The 17,274-nt window shown below is 32.5% G+C and overlaps 1 protein-coding gene across 2 annotated transcripts in view; it reads right to left on the bottom strand.

The window, feature by feature from the left end:
* The window catches only part of LOC126770930 (uncharacterized), a 132,836-nt gene that overhangs the window by 9,526 nt on the left and 106,036 nt on the right, over positions 1 to 17,274 (bottom strand). For both annotated transcript variants that reach the window (XM_050490543.1, XM_050490544.1), the window contains 3 exons: positions 10,026 to 10,089; positions 1,113 to 1,270; positions 856 to 960 (listed from right to left, as the gene is read on the bottom strand). In XM_050490543.1, coding sequence (XP_050346500.1) covers positions 856 to 960; positions 1,113 to 1,270; positions 10,026 to 10,089 — 327 coding nt within the window. The remainder of the gene's footprint in view (positions 1 to 855; positions 961 to 1,112; positions 1,271 to 10,025; positions 10,090 to 17,274) is intronic.

Raw genomic sequence — 17,274 nt, 5'->3', positions numbered from 1 at the left:
ATAAATAATAAATAATATGTATTCTACCAACCCGCATTGGAGTAGCGTGGTGGAGTAAGCTCCAAACCTTTTCCTCAAAAACGGAGAGGAGGCCTTAGCCCAGCAGTGGGACATTAACAGGTTGTTACTGTTACTTTACTGATTGGGCACATATTTGTTACGTCACTTGCGCTTGAGTAGTTTTAAAAGGTGTAAAATGTCGATAGATAGAGAAGGTGACCACCTTAGATTCAGCTCCGATATCTCCTTATCATAATAAGCGTGTGACTAAGACCGTTCTATATGATTGTAATGAATTAATCTCATTCACTCTTCACACGATCACAACAATACATCTTTCTTGTCTGTCGAATATGGTAGACTGTTAGATTTTATCATGATTAAGAATTTTTTTATTAATATTATTTAAAAAAAATGTAATCAAAAGACTTTAAAAACAACTTCTAATAATGCTACAAAATGCCATGCGTTAGGTGTTCGATTTAAGTACTGCCCGAGAAGTCTAGAGGTAGGATAGGACCTATGCCGAATGTTTGAGCGCAAAACTACGCCAAACGATAGAGCGTGTACTGTATAGTGCGACTCTTTATTGTAGATGATGTTGTAGTATTTAAGAAATAAATAATGAGTTCGATGTAAAACGTTGTATTACTTAGACACGAATGAATGTCAAAAACAATTTAAAAAAGTGATCGTTTCGTTGTTAATATATGTTTGTCTTATAGAATCCTAACATATGACGAAGTGAATTAAAATAATTGTAATACTAATAACCAACTTATAAACAGACTAAGATATAATCTTTCATCATCAATAAATGTTTGCCGCCAACAGAAAACAAAGACACTATTTTACCTTGGAAATGAAAGCCTGAGATCTGCCCTCAGCTTGGTGAGCAGTTCGCTGGGTGTGCCGAACTGACGAAGGCTCATCTCCTCGCCCACATTAAGACACGGATTTCTGAAAGTAATCATTAATTTCTAAGTATTCTATCAAATTTAGAAAGTTCTAGAAAACTCGAGCGTATTTTAGAAGTAAATGAATTTGTTACATGAACTGTACTATGTTTTCTTTAATTGACCGCAAAAATAATTTTAAGAGAGTTTAGTTACCTGAAATCTTTGCTACCCTGGGTGGGTAGCGTCCTCGATTTATTCGAGTCCTGCCCTGGGTCTAGGTCGTATAAACTGCCTGTTCCCGTCTTTTTCCCCCATTTCTTAAGGGAAGTTGCATAATCTTCGGGGTTATAAATTGGTGGTCGTTGTTTATCCTGATTAAAAAAAAAAACACATTAAAAAGAAATAAAAATATACTTATTTATACACTACAGTTTGTCCTATGAATCGTCTTTTTACAAGTAAATTAATTACCTTATCATTTCCTGTAGGTATAACTTTTAAAATACCTAGCCTAGCCGTTCAGTCTCAAATGTGTATAACTATATATAGACATATAGACATATACTGAAATATTTAAACTGAATATACTGGTGTTATCATCCTGAAAAAAGATTCTCAGAAAAGGTCCTTATAAGATATTAGCCAACTGCGCAGGACAGACATATTATACAAGTTTGTGCACATGTGTGTGCGCAAACACAGGTTCACTCGCTATTCCTTCACTCCCATAATCCGATGCGAAGGCAAACCGACACGACCGGAAAGCATTCAGGCACAGGCAAAACAACCAACGTACCTTTCAGGGCACGGGAGTGTACAGACTCTGGGTCGCTACAGAGATTCTTCAAAAGAAAAATTCAATAACTTTTTTATCAGCCCATTATGTTGTTTGAACCCAGGGCTTCGATATCTGCGGCCTGATATCTAGCCACTAAGCCGACGAGGCAGTCGATATACTTATTATGTTACACACATTCGTGACCGATGGACAATCACCTTATCAAGACTAAGCGTGATTGTCTTGTAATAGCAAAACCAGGAAAGCATATTTAAAAAGAAGCTGGAGACAATCTAGAGACAGCCTTATGATAAAATTAATGTATTTACCATATTGTATGAATATTCTATCTAAAATTATCCCAAACTATCACTTTAAAGCATAATATTTTATGAGTAATCTTATCGAGATATGTGCTTAGAATGGCTCATTAAATACTTTTATATTCGTGTGTAGTTCACATCAAAGAACCGTCATAAGTCACTTTCGAGAACTTATCTTTTAATTAATAAACTTGTTGCAGCCATAGTGTTAGCGTCTTTGTCAGTACAAATAAGAATTGGAGAAAAGTGCCTTGAATATAAAAATAAATAAAAAAATTAAAATTAAAAAAAAGAATGTCGTTTTGGGTTTTTTTTTTATTAAGCCGATATCTCTTTATTAAGTCGACATATGAATGTTCTTATTGTGGAGCTCAACTGAATGTCACTAATTTAAATCGAAGCACTTCTGATTTTCATATATATATTACAAACAAAATTAAACTTATTCAAATTAGTTATTTATTCAATTAATTACTGTAAAATCACTACCACCGGCTGTGGAATATACCGGTGGTGATTTGATCAAACAATTAATATATAATATAATCGTGTACATAATAATATGCTTTATTTATCAATATGTATTTTTAACATGAGTTTTATATTTATGTACTGGTAAATGTAAAATGATCTGTCAAATTTTATTATAAAATATCATTTCTAGGAAAGGATGTATTGACTGCGATTTAGAAACTTATTATAAGTATATAATATATAACTCATAAATAAATAAATAATAAAAAAATAATCCTATAATCCCCTAATAAGCCTCGCTGACATTAAAACCATACATTATTAGATTTGATATATTTTTTCTATCACGACTGTACCAGTGCCTGTTATAGCCGACAATGGGAGCTATGACAATAGTTGTAGCTGGGTGAAAGTTTTTACTATATTCTGCTTAGTGTGTGAATATTAAAAATGCTTAAATCCACTTTAGCGTAAATGTTTGTTTAATTTTTCTTAAAAGTTATGTGTGACCAAATATATTATAGCATTAGTGTATTCTTTTCTTAATTATGTGATTATTACTAAAATATAAATAAAGCGTATTACTCAACACATAATTACATATGTAATTAGATGATAATAAAGCTTGGAATTATTTGTTGACACTCAGGCAGATAATAATAATATTAATAATGTCAAGAGAGATTAGCCAATTACGCAGGAGATATTATAGTGCCCAAGTGTGTGCGTAAACACAGGTGCACTCTCTATTCCCTAACACACATAATCCGATGGGACGGCAATCCTATACGACCGGAAAGAGTTCAGGCACTTCCAACTTCCAGACTCTATTGGCTGCTTTTGAGAATTTTCAGACTGAAAAACCCAATGACTCTTTAGTGGCCCGACCTAGGAATTGAACCCAGGTCCTCCGGGTCTGGTACATCAAGCCACAAGACCAACGAAGTAGTCTCAGGCAGATATATACATATAGAATAAAAAATTGCGTCTACTTTATTAAATTACCTATAAATTTTCAATAATTATTATTTATAATAAGCTTATAATAATATTTCAAAATTCGATCGTGGTTGAGATGCTTAGTAAAACATTTGATAATATTTTTTGTATTTTTTTTGGAAAAAGACGATATCGCTTGATATCATCAACAATTAATATAAGTTGTCACATAAATGTCCACAAGAATTTATGTTGATACATATTTTAATATAAATTAATATTTATAGTTTAAATTTACATGAAAAAGACACCAACCAGATTGAGACATTAATATGAATATTTTAATAACATGTTTACGTGTTGGCATGTTCGATTTAGAAGAAAGTAGCGACGAACGGACATCTTGTTTTTTTCCAGAAAAATAATATTATGAAATAGTTATAACTACGACACCGATTTGGAAAATTCGTCTTGATTTAGTATATTTGGAGTATATTGATGTTGCGTAATTTGTTAGTTATTTAAAATAATCTTATTTTATATTTAATAACAACATAACATACGTTTATAGTATAGAACAAAGTATTTGATAGAAAAATGCCTGAAATGTTACCAAATATGGAATAAATTAGCCGAAATTGGCCCGTGGATAAACACGTGGTTCATAAGTTATGATCGCTAGTTTATCGCATTTTTTATTAATTCATTTATCTCGTACTTATCATAAGAAATGTAACAATATCATGAATATCCTAATGAAATTTTGCCAAATACGTAACTTAAAATTTTTTACTATTTAATAAGTGAATCCCGAGCAATGTGCCATTATTGGACTATTTTTGAAATCTAAAACGATAAGTTTTTCATTTATAATCTGTCAAGTTTGATAATTGATTTGGAAATGATTAATGTGATTTTTTTATAATAAATAACTGCATAAATTAACCTAACGAGCAATGGAACGGCGAGATGAAGCTTTGATTACTTATTAAAAGAAAAAATGATGAAAAGTTTTTATTGCCATAGCATAGACTAAACAAAAAAAGATCTACAGACCAATTATACTTTAAATGTTGTGTAGCTAGAATAACTAGCTCAGAAATCATGCAAAAACAAGAAAAAACTAAGACTCTTAATAGAAGAGCCATTCGCTTACGATAAGCTGTTATATCATATTACACTACAAAAACAACTTACGTTATGTTAAAAACGATATTTTTATGTCCCTCTTGCATCACACTCCATTAATTTGCTTGTATTTAATGTTTATGTGAAAATTTAATAACACTATTGTATTTTCATTTCCAGATATTTATCTGTGAACATTTTATGACATGGCGTGCGTTTTGACAAACGTATTCCGCTCATAATGCTAGGCTTGGCGTAACGTTTGCAATCAAAACACGAATTAAACAAGAGAAAGGTTGTCTTTTTTAGAATAATCATCATAGTTAATTAGCAGAGAACATTGTGTTCTTGTTGTTTTGAGATTTCGAAACACATTACTAGTAGTTATTTTTATAAGGAAAAAAACATGCCGCTTGTAATGATTTTTTACTTGTTTGTTGTGTTTTTGAAAATTATATCTATGAGGAAACAGTTTTGGTCTATTCGCTTTTTTAATATTTATTATAAGAACTGAAAAACTTTAGATAAAAATGAGCTGCACTACAGTTTTGACTTATATAGAGAGAAAGAGAGAGAGATACAGAGAGAATTTACTTTGTTTTAGGACTTAGTAGAAGCTCGTCTGGGTACTTACCACTCCTAAATTATAACAGGTACAAGGGGCAGGACATTTTAGATATCAATGTTGGCGGTGCATTGGCAGTATATGAATGATTCAAGTCTCCAACTAAGTCTGGTCGATGTCTGGGCAGTGCCTGGTCATCTACCAGGCACTGGCACTTGTACTCGCCCAGGCGCTTGTCTGTCAGCCTTAGGGTTGTACGGTACACCCTTCATGCGCGCACAAATACCTATTTGGAACGGCAACCAAGGCACGAACTATGCTTGAAAAAGCGCGAAAGATACGCAGGAGATATTATAGTGCATATCTGTGTGCGCAAACACAGGTGCACTCTCTATTCCTTAACTCTCATAATCCTTTGGGATGGCAATCCGACACGACAGGAAAGAGTTCAGGCGCAGGACCAACGGCTTTACGTGCTTTTTGAGGCATGGGAGTGAACACACTTCCAACTTCCAGACTCTGGGCTGCTACTGAGAATTTTCTGACAGAAAAACCCAATAACTTTTTATTGGCCCGACCTGGGAATTGAACCCAGGACCTCCGAGTCTGCGGCCTTACATCAAGCCACTAGACCAACGAGGTATTGCATTACAACGATAATAAACAAAATGATCTAGATAACTTTATCTTGCGAACATCTAGACTAAATCAATTAATACGTCACTCTAATAGCGTTTAATGGTAAGGTCGTGAACACATAAACGTAGATTACACAACACATTATTTACCGATACGAAGTGCCATGTCGGGTAATCAATAGTATATGCAGCTTTATCTAGTTGTTTTGCTTTCTTGCTCCGACTCTATTCTATGACATCTTCAAATAGGCTTGAAAAATTGTTTTTCTTTCTTTACTTCTAGACATTTTTTTATTTTATTATTAATCTTTTAAAAAAAAGTAAATCCAATATTCAGTTTTTAATTAATAAACGTTCATAGAATTTTAATGTGTGTGCTTTTTTCTGATACATAACTTGGACTATACTTTTTTTTGGCGTGTACTCTTTATAGTATTTATTATTATAATATTTTTCTTCTATGAAAGAGATATAGAACACACATTTTGTGACAAAATATAGTATATAATAAATGTTTATTATTATTAACATTATCCGATACGATATTAAATGTTTGCCAATAAATAAATTCAACAGATTTTATATTTCATCCAATGTTTTTTGTTTATAGAATAGGATGAGCATATGGGCCACCTGATGGTAAGTGGTCACCAATGCCCTTAGACATTGGCATTGTAAGAAATGTTAACTATCGCTTACATCACCAATGTGCCACCAACCTTCGGAACTAAGATGTTATGTTCCTTGTGGCTGTAATTACACTGGCTCACTCACCCTTCAAACCGGAACACAACAATATCAAGTACAGCTGTTTTGCGGTAGAATATCTGATTAGTGGGTGGTACCTACCCAGACGATCTTGCACAAAGCTCAACTAGCAGTATCATATTAACTCCATCCAACGAGTAAATGGGCTACCTAATGGTAGGTGGTCACCAATTCCTTGCTAGTAACTGTACCAACTTTATATACATTGATACCGTCTTTTATCTAAAGACACACTACTTCATTTACAAAAGCGAAGTAAATATATATTACATAAGCGTAGCTTAAGATTATCCTGTCGAAGTATACAAGGCTAGAAAACTTGACCCATGCTAGGATTAAATCCCTTACAAAGTTTTTGGTTTCTATGTTTCTAATACATTGTTTTATGTAAGACGGGTTTTTGATATATTGCAGAAAACTAAGAATTATATTATGTCTTGCAGTTTAGGAATGATCGTTCTTTCTATCGCCAGATTAGCTTCTTTGGATTTCAGAACACCCATTTTAACGTATTGTCTACAGAACCATGGAACGCAATAGACCTAAACGTTACCATGAATATGTTAACAAACCAAGTTTTTCTGATGTATAACAAAATATAAAAAGGACATGTGGGTACATTTACACACTGTCTCTGTATAATATAATCCAGCGCTATTAAAGCATACGTGAGTTTCGTACACCCAAAAAATTGCTGCCTTAAATTTTTTTTTGACAGATTTGGGTGTTAATATTCAGACAACGTTTTTTTTGCTTTGAATGATAATGTATTAATCGTCAATGAAAACTCGTTCCGTAATCGTATCGGTGTTTGTACAAACGCTCTTAAGCGGTCAGATCAAGACATTGGACATAAATAGTCATTACGGAACCAGCACGCTGATAGCGAAGTCTTTACGACGGTCGTGCGATGCAGTCGTAAATATTTCGGACGGACAATAGGGTTTTCATTATAAATAAACAAAACTTCTCGTAACTTTGACTAGGAAATGTTGTTTGAACAATGGCCGTTACTAGATTTTACATGATTTTATTAAACGCCATCCGTTTGTGTGTTTTTGGCAAATCTCGTCAATTTTAAAATACTTTCAAGCAATTGAACTGATATGCGTATATTTTTGGTATTGATGACGACAATAACCAGTATAGGTACTTATATTTTTTAGTAAACAAGGTTCTTGAATCAACTTAGTAAGTATTGATTTAAATAATGTTTCTTCTGGCAGCAGTATATCAATATGTACTTAGAGCACATTAACCTTTTTTCTATTTAGGAAAACTTTGTTAGTTTCATGGTGTAGATGTAGAACCAGAAGTTCCTTCACAATTAAACCTACTTTGTAAATTGATGACTATCGCGAATTTTAACAAGTCGGGCTATCCTGATTTAAAACTATGTTGACAATACATCGACTGAAGTTCAAGGAATCGCATCATACCATTACTGGAGCGGTTCATTTAACTCAGTTAAACAAAGAGACGATAAATTCAATAAGGCTTTGTTAGCTTGCTATTTATTTAATGTCTTTACTATGGATTTATCAAAACTTAAAACAACATTAACAGCCTGTTAATTTTCCACTGCTGGGCTAAGGCCTCCTCTCCTTTTTGAGGAGAAGGTTTGGAACTTATTCCGCCACGCTGCTCCAATGCGGGTTTGATGAAATACACATGTGTCAGAATTTCAATGAAATTAGACACATGCAGGTTTCCTCATGATGTTTTTTTTTCTTATAAACAAAAATTAAGCACATGAAAATCAGTGGTCGATCGATCGATCATCGGTTAAGATTTCCTCGTTCTAACTAGGCCACCTCAGCTTCGTTTACCAAGGTTTAGGTACCACTCATAAGTTATTCTACCGTTGAACATCGACTCAGTATCGCTGTGTTGCGATTTACAGGCCGAATAAATACAGGACAAGAGAAACGACTTCTTAGATCACGTGATTGGTGGCGCGTTTACAGTTAAGAAAAAGTTTACACGTCTTATAGTGTCAACTTTTGGACGAAGGTAAGTGGCTTACCAATAAATGGTTCGTTTGCCCGTCTGCCTTCTAACAAAAAAAAAAAAACTGAATGATTTATCTATGGTGCTCATGTGAATGTGATGATTAACACCAGCTGATGACAGTAACATATTTTTTAAACGTGATCATAATTTAAATTATAATCCGGGGTGCTCAGCAAGCTTAACCAAATTTTAATTTTCCTTCGCCTCCGATTAAATCAGCCGTGTAAGCATTGCACAAGCATGCTCACGAATACAGGTGCTGTCTCTATTTACTCATTTTCATTGTCTCATGGGATAGCAATCCGACACGACAGACGAGGCGCAAGCCTTAAGCTTCACGTGCTCTTCGTAAAACGGGAGTGTATCACATTTAAACAAAGTAGTTTATATATATCAATAATTATTGTAGGTATAATCGATAAATGGATGATATTACACCCGGATATTTTACATTATACCAAAAACTTTGCAAGGCAATTTTTTTAAACTAGCGATTACTAGTGATAAAGCGTATATTTTTTTGTAATCAAAATTAATCGTGCCTATAATAAGCCTTTTACTTAAATATCCGTTATTAGCATAAAATAAAACGTTAATAAAACTCATTACACGCAAATAACAAATTAAGGTAAACATCGATTTCAATACCCGCATTTCGACACGCTATTTAGGAATGGATAATGAAATTAATATTAGAATCGATTAAATTCAAATTCAAATAACGGTTTCATATTGAATCGGTTGTCAGGTCAGATTCGTAGATTTCTTTGATAAAACGTAATAAAAGAAGGAAATAAAACGCGTACTATTTAGTATACGTGACAGTCAAAAGAAGTCAAACATTTTTATGGCTTGAACATTTTAGCTTCTAACATTACAAAACATTTATTAAAAATTACGTTAAAATTGTAATTTCGCAGGTCCTTCTGGCCGCATTCTAGTTCATTTTTCGCATACGGAATCGTAATTGCGATTCAATTGGAAAATATACGTAAAAATTTGAATATATGTACAAAGCTAATTTAAGTCCTCAATGGACAAATATAATGTTGTTATTGTCTTTATATGTTATTATTTATGTAATTAAAATTAGTTATATTGGATTATCATGTCATGTCATAAATAACAACAGGTAAAGTAAGGATTTGATCTTGTTTATTCGACAAAAGAGATACTCGTATATATTTAAATATTCGACACCCGATTTATTCGCCGTTCTGTGCTTATGCCCAGCCTGTTTTCCAAGTGTTTACTTGAATATCTTTTTTTATTTCTTGGTTCGAGTTGCAAAATGTAAAACGAAATATTTATCCACATCAAACTTTTAAAATTTAATGGTGAAAACAACGGGGATAATCAAGTTGATAATTATTTCTAATACAAATTAACCTATATAATAAAGTAGAATTTAATTTACTTATTGTCAAACTACCATCTTTATATCAATATGTAATGTATACTCTGGAGTAGTTATCAATATTATTATAATTATGTTCATACCTTCGCTACGGGTTCCTCACTCCAACCTCCGCAATTCGCCATTCCTTCCAGTAAAGTCAGCTCACTGTAACAATAAAAAGAAATTAAATACCTTTCATACAAAATAGTTTTCATCTCAACAATACTACACCAATCTTTGAGACATACAAAGTATTTAGCGTTTGAAAGTAACATTTTAAGTATACGATTCGTTAACTGTGAACATTTCTTAAAAACTACTGAAATATTTTCCAATTATAAAAGCATTAAAATATTTTTATTGTATTGTCATTCTTGAAATAATACAAAAAAAAAAAATTTAACATACAAGTAAACACAAGCTGGTGTGTGTATAGGTATGTTTGCACCGACGTGCGTTGAATCAGCGTGGTGGAATCAGTTTTAAGCCTTATCCTTGAAAGAGGCCTTAGCATAAAAATTTAGATGCTGTTACTTTTTATATAGAAAAGTAAATGATTTTTTTAATGCCTCTAAGAAAGTAATTGTCGGACACGGTCGATAGTTGCTCTGGGGCAGACGAAACATCTGCTCCTTTTGTTAGATTAATGATCATTTTATTTGTTAAGCGATTGGGCAATGACTTTTAATTTTGAGTCAATATTGGAAAAATATTGACTCCTTGTCTATGTTTGTGATAAATATAAATATAGATAAATATAAAGTTATAGTTTCATCTGCATCACTTAGATATGTATAATTTATGAGTAACATACATCTGCGTTTGCTAAGATTCATTAAGTTTCCCTAGTTTACCTTATTTTCTTATCAATATAATAATAAGACATCAAATCTTTAATTATGTATTTGAGAAAATAGTAGCTCTTCTTTATCTTCTGAATATTACAAACATCAGAACACACATTAATAACACTTAACTAAGTGATAACCAAGACTTGTTAGTTTCAAAAGTACAGTCAGCAGAAAAAATTCATCATATCCAAATGTTTTAATATAAGTATAGAATTAGCGATCTATAACAATATATTCTTTACATGAATGTTTACAGAATTGATAGACAATAAGTAGTGACTTAAACTGCTATACAAAGCCAGTGAATCATGGTAAATCCAGCAGGTGTAGTCGGACAGTCGTGCCGGAGTACCGTACAACGATAAAGCATATTTTAATGTCGCCACAGATACAACAAAGCATACCTTAGAACCGCATCGGTTGTTTGAATGTGCACAGAATAAAAATATAATGTCTTTGTCTGACGGGAATATAGATATAATAAGCATTTCCTTTTGATAAATATTTAAGTGTTACATTTTTAGCGTTACATTAGCATTTAATTCTAAATATTAAAATGTAAATAACATCTATGTAAGTAAATATCAAAATAATTTGATGTTATTATATTCTAAAATATGTAATAGGCTTAAATTTATAAAAAAATAATAATATCAATAATATTTTTTTTATTTTATGTTATGGGTACATATATGGGGTATGCCCATAATGTTCAGTGACATTGGCAATGTAAGAAATAATAACCATTCCTTACATTGCTAGTGTGCAACCAAACTTGGTAACTAAGATTTTATATCCCTTGTCTAGGAACACTGGCTCATTCACCCTTCAAACCGGAACATAACAATACTGAGTATTGCTTTTTATCGGTGGAAAATCTGATGAGTCGGTGATTAGCCTTAACAAAATTACCATTTAGTGTTTTTATAGATTATGGCATTTGAAATTAGTTACAGACTTAAGTATTAAAACACTTTCTTATTTTTGTCCATTAGGCACGTCTTAAAACAACACCACGAGTTTAAACACAAAACAAAAGAGCAAACAAATAATGGAATTGGCTCTCGGTAGCCAATTGAAAGAGAAATTTGCTTATTTTTTATTTAGTTTGAAGTTTGTAAAACAAATAAAACCTCATACTTATTCGATTACATCTATTCGGTAAATGATTATAACAGTTACAACATTTCGAATAAATCGGTAAAAATTCGGATATGGAAAAATAAATAAAATCACTTTTGTCTCAAAGGTTGGTGTCGTATATTAATTATATTATACAGTATCAGACTGTATATATTAAGTAGACAGTTAAATGTAATTTTCAACGGGGCTTTAGTGTAAACGAAAAAACTTCTGAAGGTTTATTTAGGTTTTTTAACAAAAAGTAAGTTACGGTGTTTTTTCGGTCAGTATTTTCCAAACGAATTTTCTCGAGTGCACGATTTGTGTCATTTAATAAAAGCATACGGTGAATATTTAGCAAATACTTTCATATAAAAAGGCACAATTTGTAAATGTTTTAATAACTATAAAATAATTATTAATAAAATTCATTCACTAATCCAATGGCTAAAATCTGTATAAAAACATTTTATGACGCAAAAGTAAATAATTCAAATATTTATTTATAACCAGCGTTCAACCGCTAAAAAAATATTTGCATAACTAACTTGCAAGTCTATTATTTATCCCGATTGCTTTGGAATTCCGTCGAGTTCCGTTATTCGTTACAGACGTGACCTACCGCATTGTACATTTACACCTCGCTTTCATTCGAATGATTGCTTTTGTTGCATTTAATAATATTTGTCTTTCTAGGAGACGAGAAGATAAACTTGGCGTATGATATTGACGTAGTCATGCTCTGGCAATGCCAAGCTTGTTTAACGTTATTTGTACCCACGAATATATGGAATTATTGTAACATATATTGACTGTTGTTTGTACGACAGTCTTTATCTTGGTCTCAAAAGACTACGCACTTAATTAAAAGGTTTTTATTAAAGTCTTATTATTTATTCTGTACGTCTGTCTCAGTACACTAATGATTCCAATGTCATGTTAGTAACAGCCTGTTAATGTCCCACAGCTGGGCTAAGGCCTCCTCTCCCTTTTGAGGAGAAGGTTTGGAGCTTATTCCACCACGCTGCTCCAATGCGGGTTGGTAGAATACACATGTGGCAGAATTTCAATGAAATTAGACACATGCAGGTTTCCTCACGATGTTTTCCTTCACCGTTAAGCACGGTGTCATGTTAAGAGGGGCGATATCTTCTGGTTTTGATGTAAATAATACTGTAAGTGTAAATATTCAAGAGTAGGTTCTTTCTGTATTAAGAAGGATATATCTCGGATATTGTAATATTTATCTCCTTGCTGAACTAAAATTAATAATTTTAATAAAACAGGCGTGCAATGGCTACTTTTGCTTATACATACCGGCACGTACATTCTCGTATAAGCCGCTTCTATATTCTACGTGTACATACCGTCATTGGGCCAACAATAATAGCACTAAGTAGAGTGGATGGTAACGGCGTGACCCGCACAAGACCCATTACTAATAAAAGACGATACCAATATTAAAATTAAGAACTTAAAAAAATGCATTAATGCCCTTCCTCAAAAAAATTTCAACAGAACGAAAGTGACTTCTTGGTGCCAGAAATGGTACAATTTACTAAAAAATAGATAGGCAGACTGGCAAAGGAGACACATTTTTTTTATAGAATAAAAAGGCGGACGAGCATATCGGCCACCTGATGGTAAGTGGTCACCAACGCCCATAGACATTGGCATTTTAAGAAATGTTAACCATCGCTTATATCACCAATGCGCCACCAACCTTGGGAAATAAGATGTTATGTCCCTTGTGCCTGTAATTACACTGGCTCACTCACCCTTCAACCGGAACACAACAATACCAAGTACTGCTGTTTTGCAGTAGAATATCTGATGGGTGATACCTACCCAGACGAGCTTGCACACAAAGCTCTACCACCAGTAAAACTACTTGTAGTAGTGATCAAGTGGTCTCTATCAGCCAAAATCTTTGGTAATGTAAAGAAATTTATATTTCTTCCCATAGCTAATGCGCAATTTAAATTGGAAACTAGGATATTATGTCCATCATACTTGTACTTACACAGTACTCACTCATACAGAAACCTTGCTGATTAAAATACGACCTTAATACTTTTCTCATAACGCTCAAACTTGAAATTCAAAAACACAAACCCTTTATTCAAATAATCGTCTTTTAGTAACCATATTAGTTATCCATTCGGATTTATTTATTCAAAAAACGTAACGCTCGACAGCCCTAGTAACTTTTAGTGTAATGTAGAAACTTCAAAGGCATCACGACCACGGACGTGCTGCGACAATAATGCTATTAATTTGTTTAGTTTGCTAGCACTTAACAAGTAAACGGTTTATTTGTATTAATAATAATATTAGCTTAGTTTAGCTTATTATGGTTTTTTTAAAATATAATAATATAGAAAATGTTTAAAAGCGTAAAAGTCTGCTTATTCTTTCACAAACGTTACATATAAACGTTGCCTTTATATTTAGTAAATATTATATGCAATTTTAAATGACGTCATAACATTAACATTAAAAAAATATATGTATCAACAATTACTTTTAAAACCAACATTTTTCAATGCCTTACAAATATTATATAAATATATATTCAAATATACAAATATACAAATATATATACAAATATTATATAAGTGTTGAGTTTCTTACTAGTTTTGCCCGACAGTAAATAAACATATCGATGTGTATAATATGTAGCGTCCCAATAAGTCTACCTGAACTCCTTGGACAGAAAAGAGCGTGTAAGCCGAAAGCGTTCACCTCTTTTCCACTCGTACATCTGTGCACAAAGCACGTCTATGCACCTAGTCCTAGATATTTTGGGGTATCCGCATGCAGTCAGTACCTTGCTCTTTAGTTGATATATCTGAAAGCTACGCACGGTAATTTGCACTTGTTAATTTTTGTGTCGAAATTTGGTGTATTACGTGAACTAAAGGCGAATTCCAAAGTTTTTATTTGGTACTTCCTTAAGGATATCATCATTAGAATGCTAGTAAGAAAGATATACACAATAAAATTTTATGGTTTTTATTAATTTCTCAAAATTACTCATTTTAATAGCTTAATCGTAACTTTATGCTTCTGGAAACTCGTAACTGCGCCGTAATGGAATTACGGGATCCGTCACTCGACACACTGAAACTAATGCGCTGACCCCGTTGTCGATTCGATTCCCGACGTGACGATTATTGTAATTTAACTGTTTTTGTTGATATTATGTTACGCCTTGTGTAAATAATAAATAAAATAAAATCCATACACTCGGTAGTAAATAGTAAAAAGGCTTCTTGAGCTTCATATAAAATGATAACTATTTTTGTATACATTTGTAAATTATTTTGCTTTAATGTTTTGTAAGCGCATGCTTAGATATCATCCACACGTCTGTTATTCTACGGTCAAACATTAGTAAGTTGTATTGTTGTCTTTCATTTCTAATGGCAAGTGACCTATTGTAATCACAAGCACCAGGGGCATAGCATGTAAGATTCGATCCTGAATTGTCTTTTCTATTGGTATCTAATTTATATTTACTTTCCATTAAACATATTTATTTTACATAATATACGTGCCGACTTTAATTAATATTACATAACGTCTACAATATTAAAAAATCATTATAAAGCCGTCAAATGTATAATCCGCCGTATAATGTGCTTTCTACATTATAATAATAACAGTTTACGTTTAACCCAGACTTGGGGCGTTCTAGACTACTGTCTATACGTTTAGACCTCACGACGTAGGACGCTGTCACTTACGATACCTACTATTAAGGAAACTACCTTAACTTGCCTATTCAGATGTTCGTTAAAAAGCGTTTTTGAATATTTAAATTAAAATTTCGTTATAATTTGTGTTTGTAGTTTGTTTGTTGTTAAGTTATTATAATTTTTTTGAAGATATTTACGGCTTGATTTATAAACATTGTTTAGCGGGTGATTAGTAAAACAATGCTGTCTTCTTCTTTCGAATGTCGATTCAGTAATAACAGAAAGAACGAAATAATTGTTTCACTAAGCAGCCGCTAATAAGCCGTTTATAAGTAAGGCCGTTAATTACAGGAAATTAAGTTTATTCTTATGGAAATTATACAGTAATAATAATTATACAATAATAATTAAGCTTACATTATTATAGAATACGTAGAATAGAATCAAATAGAATAGAATATGCTTTATTGTACACCAAAAGAGTTACAGAACCATTTAAAAAATAAAATAAAAAAAATGCACATAAGGCGGTCTTATCGCTAAAAGAGCGATCTCTTCAAGACAACCTTTGGTTGAAGGACATGAAATAAATAAAACTACATAGCTAACTCGGCAATCCCATTTCAATACCCTCTTTGGTCGTTTTAGCTAAATTAGTAATTGAAATTATTTTGTCGTCATTTCCTACCACCGCCAGTAGAACTATTCTGTACTAACAAATTCGTAACTCGTAATGTCAGAAAGAGAAACAGATAAATAAGTGAGACAAGAAGTGAGTTCTTAAAGAATAGCACAGCAGACAAATATCGTCGTTACGTTTTCCATCAACGTCATTTCCATCTGACGTTTTCATTATAACGATAACACACACAGTCATCACTAATGATTATTACTACTATATATTTCTGTCGGTACTCGGGCAATGAAGGATATTCTAAGCAAAGAGGCTGTATATTAAGAACAGCCAGTATCAAAAGTGAGCACGGCTAGATTCTGTGTGATCATTAACTTATATGTTCAAAAATCCTTTCATAAGGTTGTCTGGAAGAGATTGCTGGAATCAATTGCTCTCTCATTGTATTATACCTTTATTTTAAGCTGTTTTTCTATTCTATTAGCATATTTCTCATTATTTAAAATCAATAAAAATACTCGTATTTATTATATTCAGAGAAAAGATGCACAGTCGCCATTTTATTACAAAAAACTGAAACATTCTAATCTTATGTCAATATAATAACAATATTAAAAAAACTATTTATTAATTGCCAGTGCCGGCAATACTAACATACATTACTGTATTAAATAAAATACAATCCGCTACCGCTTATCAATGTATCCGAACAGCGGTCACGCAATTTACCGACGATACCGTTGTCGCCTCAGGGCTGCTCACTGCTGACCGTACGATAGCAACCAATCATAACCCATTACTCTTTATCCGATACGACTATTTGTGTTATTGAAGATAATTCTACTTTTTCTTACGCGTTAAGACACGGTCATTTGTGAGGCTTTCTACGAGATTAGTGTGCTATTAATGATATTACGATAAATACGTTAAACGAAGCCTAATTGATATAATTATATTATATATTTGTCCTCCGTGCGTTAGTAAGCCATTCATCTGATTGTGATGAACCTATGGAGAATTATTTCAGCCTGAAAGAATGGTA

The sequence above is a fragment of the Nymphalis io genome, chromosome 9, assembly GCF_905147045.1.
Source record: "Nymphalis io chromosome 9, ilAglIoxx1.1, whole genome shotgun sequence".
Classification (NCBI taxonomy): Eukaryota; Metazoa; Arthropoda; class Insecta; order Lepidoptera; family Nymphalidae; genus Nymphalis; species Nymphalis io.
This window is presented reverse-complemented; position numbering and strand designations above follow the sequence as displayed.